The 8,824-nt window shown below is 45.7% G+C and overlaps 1 protein-coding gene across 1 annotated transcript; it reads left to right on the top strand.

Annotated features, from left to right (window-relative positions):
• Positions 1–5,033: 5,033 nt before the first annotated feature.
• LOC129715613 (prostate stem cell antigen-like) lies at positions 5,034–8,468 on the top strand. The gene is made up of 3 exons (XM_055665485.1): positions 5,034–5,280; positions 6,626–6,733; positions 7,403–8,468. Exons 1-3 carry the CDS (start codon positions 5,229–5,231, stop codon positions 7,588–7,590), a joined length of 348 nt encoding a protein of 115 aa, XP_055521460.1. The 5' UTR covers positions 5,034–5,228; the 3' UTR covers positions 7,591–8,468.
• The last annotated feature ends 356 nt before the right edge of the window (positions 8,469–8,824 follow it).

Below are 8,824 nucleotides of genomic sequence, written 5' to 3'. Positions count from 1 at the left end.
GATTGCCCAATGGTCTAACTTCAGCCCCTAGACAATTCACCAAAATATTAAAAGTAGCCATGGGAATACTAAGGAAACAAAAGCATATTGTCATAGCATATCTGGATGATATTCTCATAGTAGGGAAACGAAGGAATTGGCTGTGGCAGCAGTATTAGCTACAAAACAGCTCCTTGAAACGCTGGGGTTCGTCCTACTCCAGATAAATCTAGGTTGAAGCCATGTACTACCATGGACAAATCGGACCTTTGCACTATCAAAATCTACAAAGAACAAAGGTACATGCACTAAAACGATATTCGGGTCACTATGATCGAATCATGAAATAAACCACTGGAGCTATATCAGAGCTACAGTGGGAGGGGGGCAGAGAATGTGTGGCACAGTTTCAGCCCTATCATCATCATTAACCCTACTTTAGTTATTAATCAGATGCCAGTGCTCAAGCCTGGGGGGGGGGCAACTAACTCCATATCCAGCACAGGTGCCAGATGGACTAAACCAGAGTCATCATTACCACACACACTGGGCATCAATTTAGAAATGTTGAGCGCCTATTATGATTTTAAAAGCATATGCATCTAAAATGCAGCACTTGCATGTGCGGTTACGGATTGATAATACTACGGTGGTGGCTTATATTAACCATATGGGGAGCATAAAATCATTATCGTGCGACAAATTGGTCAATCAGATCTGGCAATGTGGTGGGCCACTGCAAGATATGTTTACAATGGTGTGTCGAAAGACATATTAATTACTATTAGAAATGTGGTATTTTGTAATACTAAAGCATATGTAAATTGGCACTTGCATGTGCGGTTACGATTGATAATACTACGGTGGTGGCTTATATTAAACATATGGGGGAGCATCAAATCATTATCGTGCGACAAATGGCTGCAATGGTGTGTCGAAAGACATAGTTACTATCGGCTGCCTATCTACAGGTAAGCTAATACAGTGGCAGACCACAGTCACGGAAAAATTTAATGATAACATTGAATGGATGTTAAACCCAAAATATTTGCTAAAGTTATTAAGCAATATGGAATGCCAGATATCGATTTGTTTGCATCAAGACGGAATCACCAGTTACCTATGTATGTGACTTGGGAACCAGACCAGAGGCAGCAGCGGTAGATGCCTACACGCTGGATTGGGGGAATTTCTGCTTTTTGCTTTCCCTACCTTCTGCCTCATCAGTCGGGTACTTCACAATACAGATGGACTCTGCTTCCAGGATATTGATGGTGCCCGACTGGCCTACACAGCCATGGTTCCCAGTTCTTCACGACATGGTGGTCGAGTCACCTATGGATTTCCCTAGTGGACCACGGTTGTTGACTCACCCAGTATCAGGCATAAGCCACCCATGCTCATCAAACTCCTGGGTTGTAGGTTTTGAATAGACCTTACTAGGCACTGGGATTATCCGAATGAACTATCACCACCATGTCGGCATCCCTGCGAACATCCACCAGGAGGCAGTATTTAACCTGTATCAAAAATGGGAGAAGTACTGCCAGGAAACAGGGACAACATATGCAACTGCCACAACCACCGACGTGCTGGAGTTCCTGGCCCATCTACACCATGACGAAGGGATCAGTTACAGTGCCATCAATACAGCACAAAGCGGCCTGATTGCTTACCTAGAACCAGCAGGACAGCAGGCCATGGGATCCCATCCTCTGGTGATAAAACTCATGAAGGGCATTTTTAATATTAAGCCCCTAAACCCAGGTATACCCTGTTTGGGATATCAGTGTGGTATTGACATACCTCAGGGAATGGCCACGAGCTAGATCCCTCAGCCTCGAGAAATCTACATTAAAGACGCTCATGTTAATGGCACTCGCATCCGCTCAGAGGGTCCAGTCGTTGCACAAATTAAGACTGGACAACATGGTGGTCGCCCCAGACCAGATTACGTTCATCATTCTAGGTCTGGTGAAACAAAGCAGGCCAGGAACGCCCAATCCACTGGTGGTATTCCGGGCCTACCCACCAGAGCCAAGGTTGTGTGTGGTGACCCATCTACAACAATATATAGACACAACCCACAATCTCAGAGGGAGAGAAAAAGCCTTATGGGTCAGCCACAAGAAACCTCATGGCGGGGTAACGAGCCAAACCATTTCACGGTGGCTCAAACAGGTACTGAAAGCTGCCGGAATAGACACTGATACATTTAAATCCCATTCCACTAGGGCAGCATCGACATCAGCGGCTGAACGAATGGACGTCCCGGTTGACCACATTCTCAATACGGCAGGATGGTCGAGGGAAACGACGTTCAGAATGTTTTTATAATAAACCGTTGATAAAGCCTGACTTATTTGCAGACAGAATATTACAAACTGCAAATATTTAATTTAAGCTCGGGGGAGCTATTTATTTTTGTTATTGTTAATAAATACCTTTCTGTTTCTTGAAAAAAACAGATCCATTGGTTGATTACGATAACACTTCCTCCCTCAAGAACTTCGGCAGTGAGTGAAATAAAAACTGTTACACGGTTTGAAATCACAGACCTTTGAAGTCTTCACGGAATCACTCACGTGACTCCGAAGTAAAATAGTAAGATTAAACGAGAACTTACCAGTTCGAAGTTTGATCTGTATTTTATGAGGAGTTACGATGAGGGATTACGTGCCTTCCGCTCCCACCCTCATTATATAGATCAAACTAGTAAACTGATGTCTCCTTGATCTTTACTATGTTTACTTCAAATAACTGTGTCTATCTGTGATTCCACACCGCTGCTTGGAAGTATGCCGCGCCTGCGCACTGAGCGGGTTCTTCACGTAATCCCTCATTGTAACTCCTCATAAAATACAGATCAAACTTCGAACTGGCAAGTTCCCGTTTAATATTACTATTTTAAGGCACAGATAGATTCTTGATTAGTACTGGTGTCAGAGGTTATGGGGAGAAGGCAGGGAAATGGGGTTAGGAGGGAGTGATAGGTCAGCCACGATTGAATGGCAGAGTAGACTTGATGGGCCAAATGGCCTAATTCTTCTCCTATCACTTATGAACTCAGTGGGTCAGGCAGTATCTCTGGAGAACATGGATAGGTTACATTTCGGGTCGAGCCATTTCAAATCCTCATAATTGTCACTGCCCAGTCACCTGGACCCGACTCCCAACTCCCTGACAGACTCCACAGAGAGGCGACTTTTTTCCATGTTGCCTCCCTCGCAGCCTAACAGCTTGGATTGGAGCAGCCTTTCCCGGAGTAGGGCCTGGAACTTCAGCAGCGGGCACAGCATGGATCTTTCCATCGCAGAGCCGGGGGAAACCCTTGCCGGGGGTCACCATAGAGGGGTGCTCCGATCACTGGCGTGGTGACTTTGACATCATGGGGTTGTGGTCTGCGGAGCTTCTAGCCACAGGCGAGGCGTGTATTTACCATCTGGAGCCTGGGATCCCTTGCCGGGGATCGCCGGAGAAGAGCTCCGACCGCCGGCCTATAACATCCAGACGCCGCGGTCTCCGGTAGGAAAGTGCCGAGTCGGGCGCTCCAAGCTGCGGAGTGTGTTTGGCCGTCCCGACGTCGGAGTTTGGATCATCCCGACAAGAGGGCCAGTACATCTGGCCGTTTGTAGCAGCGACTACAGAGGGTTCATGGCCCCGACCACGGGTGGACTGACTGAACTTTGTTGCCTTCCATCACAGTGAAGAATGCTGTGGTGGATGTTTGTGTTATATTCTATTGTTCATTGTGTGTTCTTTTTAAGTGTATCGCTGCTGGCAAATTCATATCACTGCACCTTCGGGTGCATGTGACGAATAAAATTGACTTTGACTTGAACCAACCCCAGAGGTTAAAGCGACAGCATCTTTATTTAAGACAACCCACCTGGAAGTTTAACCAGCCTGTTGGAATCCAATCTGAACTTTCCAACCCCCCCCCCCCCCCCCCCCCCCCCCCCCCCCCACACACACACACACACAGCACATTCTCCTTGTTTCCTTCATTCCAGGAAGGTTGTTTAGATAGGAATGTAAGGACTGTCTCAAATTGGTTGACCTCACAACTTGTAATTCATGTCAATCAATATCAAATTTGAATGGCTGTGACTCAGGCTAATGCCAGTGATTCGACCATTGACAGGTTCGTTCCAGGCATTTTTGCCTTTTCAGGGCTGGGGCTATATTGAGTCAATAATTTAAATAGATACAATTGTGGACTAGTGTAGCCTGCAGTACGCTGTGGCCGACTGCTGACATATTTGACAGATACATTTATTTATGAATCGCATTGAAATTAATACGCAGGTCCGTACAGTCGCTCAGCTGGCGAATGTTAATCCCGAATGACCTATGACCTGAGCATGCTCAGTTGTAATACCGAACTCGCTTATACGCAGAAGGGAGTAAGAGTTGCTTAGTATTGTTTCTTTATTGATAGTTTCTGCGTTTTATTTGTGTTTGCTTTAATAAATAAATATTTGAACTCTTCAAGAGAGAATTAGATTTAGCTGTAGGGCCGAACGGAATCAAGGGATTTGGGGAAAAAGTAGGAAAGGCAGCAAATCTATCGCCATGTCCCCTAAAGTCTGGAGAAGTGACCCGACCGGAAACGGCACCAGTCTACGTTCTCCACAGAGATTGCCTGATCACCTGAGATACTCCACAGATGTTGCCTGACCACCTGAGATACTCCACAGATGTTGCCTGATCACCTGAGTTACTCCACAGATGTTGCCTGACCACCTGAGTTACTCCACAGATGTTGCCTGACCACCTGAGTTACTCCACAGATGTTGCCTGATCATCTGAGTTACTCCGGAACTTAGTGGGGGGGATGTTCGTTACCAGTTCCTCACATCAACTTCCTTGATTCCTTCTCTTCACAGATGACTAATTTGGTAAATTCAGCATTTCGTGCGTATCTCTTTCGTAAATATCGTCCCATTGTCATCTCTTCCAGTAATTCAGGTTTACTCTATCATGCAGTCATCAGTAACTCAATCTTTTCCTTGCCTCCTCCCCCTACCTCTGTAAGACCATCCCATAGTCAAAATCACAAGGGATTTTCAATAAAGGCTCAGAGTGCTGGCGTAACTCGGCGAGTCGGGCAGCATCTCTGGAGAACACGGACTGGTGACGTTTCCAGTTGGGATCCTTCTACAGATTTCAGGGAATTTGAAGACTTCTGTTTGAAATTTTTCCAGTTCTCTCTCTTGCCCTCGAAGCTCAGCTGTTCAAATCCAAAGATGAATTACCTTGTGGTCCTGGTAGCTGGTCTCATTCTCAGTGCCTCTCCGGGTAAGGAAATATAACTATGTTGTTGTCCTCTAGTTTAACTGTGGAAAGGCATTTTAGATTCTCAAGTGGGATTGGAATTCTTGGTTAAACATTTAGCTGTGTGTTCGTTCACATGTAGAGAGTTTGTTACTGAATATGGAGTTAGTTATTGTCAAGTCCAGAGTGTTTTATTGTTATATGTCCCAGATAGAAGTAATGGTGACGTTTCAGGTCGAGACCCTTCTTCCTTCTCCCCAGAGATGCTGCCTGTCCCACTGAGTTACTCCAGCATGTTATGCCTATCTTCAGTGTAAACCAGCATCTGCAGTTCCTTGCCACACACACGCACACACACTCGCACACACACTCGCAAACACACTCGCACACACACACACACACACACACACACACGTACACACACACACATACACACACACACGAAGCAAACAATAATAGTGCAAAAGCCAAAACTATACATATATAGCTAGTTTAGATACTACTTTGGCAGTGTGTAGGATAGTGCAAAGATTATAGAGGAGCGAGATGGACCACTCCTCCGAAATCCAATGGGCTGACGTGGCAGCGGGACAGGCAGCATTTCTGGAGAGAAGGAATAGTTGACGTTTCCGCTCCAGAACCAGGGGCCACAGTTTCCAGAACCAGGGGCCACAGTTTAAGAATAAGGAATAAGGGATAAGCCATTTAGAACGGAGACGAGGAAACACTTTTTCTCACACAGAGTTGTGAGTCTGTGGAATTCTCTGCCTCAGAGGGTGGTGGAGGCCGGTTCTCTGGATACTTTCAAGAGAGAGCTAGATAGGGCTCTTAAAGGTAGCGGAGTCAAGCGATATGGGGAGAAGGCAAGAACGGGGTACTGATTGTGGATGATCAGCCATGATCACATTGAATGGCTCGAAGGGCCGAATGGCCTACTCCTGCACCTTTTGTCTATTGTCTATTGAGGCCCTTCTTCACACTGAGGGTCAGGGGAAAGGGAAACAAGAGGGATAGACGGTGATATCGAGAGATATTCAACAAATGAATGATGGGTATGCAAGAAGGAAAAGATGACAAAGGAAACGGGCCATTGTTAGCTGTGGGCGAGGTGAGAATGAGTTACAAACAATGAGACTCGAGAAGACGACTTTTAAACCAGTACAACCAGCTGAAATTTGGGAGGGTCTCGACCAAAACATCACCTGTACCTCGTCTCCAGAGCGGCTGCCTGACCCGCTGAGTTACTCCAGCATTTTGTGTCGGTATTGTTCTATGTTTATTGAAAGGAGTTGCTCGTTTTCAGAGCAGCGGCAGAACGAGCTGCAGGTGTCTCTCACACAACCTCCTCTGTTTTGTTCTCAATGTACAGGTAACTCTTTGCGGTGTTACTCCTGCTTAGGATCAACTCAAAGATGCGTGGGTGATACTGCTAACTGCTCTGCCGGGGAGCGATGCTTCCTTGTGGTTGTAGAGGCTGGTAAGTACGAATGAATTTGAGATGCACACCTCTATTTAGAGATATAGCTTGTTCCATGCACCCACCACCCTCTGTGTGAAAAGGTTACCCCTCAGATTCCTATTAAATCTTTTCCCCTTCACCTTAAACCTATGTCCTCTGGTCCTCGATTCCCCAACTCTGGGCAAGAGACTGAGCATCTACCCAATCTATTCCTCTCATGATTTTGTACACCTCTATAGGATCACCCCTCATCCTCCTGTGCTCCAAGGAATAGAGACCCAGCCTGCTCAACCTCTCCCTATAGCTCACACCCTCTAGTCCTGGCAACATCATCGTAAAGATGTTAAGACTGTACGATTCTGTGAATAAATAGCTGATTTACTCATAGAAATGTGAAAACTCAGTGGCATTCACACACAGGGTGGTGGGTGTATGGAACAAGCTGCCAGAGGAGGTAGTTGAGGCAGGGGCTATCGCAACGTTTAAGACACAGTTAGACAGGTACTTGGATCAGACAGGTTTGGGGGATATGGACCAAGCGCAGGCAGGTGGGACTAGTGTAGCTGGGACATGTTGGCCGGTGTGGGCAAGTTGGGCTGAAGGGCCTGTATCCACGCTGTAACACTCTAAAATGAAACATGAACTATGAATATAGAAATTATTTAACTGACCATTCTGTTTTTCCAGCTGGTGTAAAGGGTTACAGCGCTGGATGTGCTCCCCCTGCTGAATGTAATATCCAGCAAACTATCCCAGGAGCCACAGTCTCTGTCAGCTGTTGTGATACTGACCTCTGCAACGCGAGTGACCAAGTTAAATTATCTCTTCTGCTGTTCCCTGCTCTGGTCTCTGTCTGGTTTGCAATATTTATGTGAAGCAAATGCATAATAATAATGTACAGTGCAATCTTCTGGGTGCTTTTTGTCTGAAGATCAGGGATAATGAGTCTTAACACTTGATTTCCATGTGATGAGCAACTTAATCTAACAGATGTGCAAATCCTTTTCATTCCAAAATCAGTAACCCTCATCCATGTTCAGGATGAGTTCATCGATGGTGGTTAGTTCTATGGGTTCTGTAATTCCTCAATCTTCCAATTTACTATTTAGTTTGTTATTGATTTGAATTATGTTTTGGAGCAGGTGACATATATATACAGCTTCAGTAACTCCAACACAAGGCTGTGGAGGCCAAGTGAATTGATATTTTTACCGCAGAGATAGATAGATTCTTGATTAGGGCGGGTGTCAGGGGTTATGTGGAGAAGGCAGGAGAATGGAGAGATAGATCAGCCGTGATTGAATGGCGGAGTAGACTTGATGGGCCGAATGGCCTAGCTCTGCTCCTATCACCTACTGCATGACCTTATAACACTGTGTTTACCTCAGGAGGCTAGACAAGCATGTTATGATGGCAGCACATGGACAACCTCCTTCAAGTTGACAAAGGGAAAGCTAATACTTTCAAGAGAGAGCTAGATAGGGCTCCTAAAGATAGTGGAGTCAGGGGATATGGGGAGAAGGGGGTACTGATTGGGGATGATCAGCCATGATCACATTGAATGGCGGTGCTGGCTCGAAGGGCCGAATGGCCTACTCCTGCACCTATTGTGTATTGTCTAATACACAATGCTTGATATTTGCAATATTTTAATAATCTGTATAATAATAATAATCATATAACTTGGAGCGTGTACCATTACTCTGTTCACCTGTTGCCGCATCTCAATAAAGTACTGATTTTCAAAATAAAATGTGAGTGTAATCCTTTCTTTCATATGTTCCAGGAGCAGGATGAAGCCATTCGGCCCATCAAGTCTACTCCGTCCCTTCAATCATGGCCGATCTATCTTTCCCTCTCAACCCCATTCTCCCCATAACCCCTGACACCTGAACTAATCAAGAATCTGTCAAAGCCTCTGTCAAATTCTTCAAAACAATCTCACAAAGTGTCTCACATGTTATTATTACTACACTGTATAATTCAGCGGCACGGTGGTGCAGCGGTAGAGTTGATGCCTCGCGGCGCCAGAGACCCAGGTTCCATCCTGACTACAGGTGCTGTCTGTACGGAGTTTGCACGTTCTCCCTGTGACTGTGTGGGTTTTCT

This window comes from Leucoraja erinacea, unplaced genomic scaffold (assembly GCF_028641065.1).
Source record: "Leucoraja erinacea ecotype New England unplaced genomic scaffold, Leri_hhj_1 Leri_127S, whole genome shotgun sequence".
In the NCBI taxonomy this organism is placed as follows: domain Eukaryota; kingdom Metazoa; phylum Chordata; class Chondrichthyes; order Rajiformes; family Rajidae; genus Leucoraja; species Leucoraja erinaceus.
Note: the sequence above shows the minus strand (reverse complement) of the source record. Positions and strands in the feature narration are given on the sequence as shown.

Excerpts from the sequence above, each read along its gene's own strand:
- LOC129715613 (XM_055665485.1), top strand. The coding sequence starts at position 5,229 with ATGAATTACCTTGTGGTCCTGGTAGCTGGTCTCATTCTCAGTGCCTCT. Across the intron at positions 5,281-6,625 it reads CATTCTCAGTGCCTCTCCGG|GTAACTCTTTGCGGTGTTAC; the intron begins GTAAGGAAATAT and ends CTCAATGTACAG. Across the intron at positions 6,734-7,402 it reads CCTTGTGGTTGTAGAGGCTG|CTGGTGTAAAGGGTTACAGC; the intron begins GTAAGTACGAAT and ends CTGTTTTTCCAG.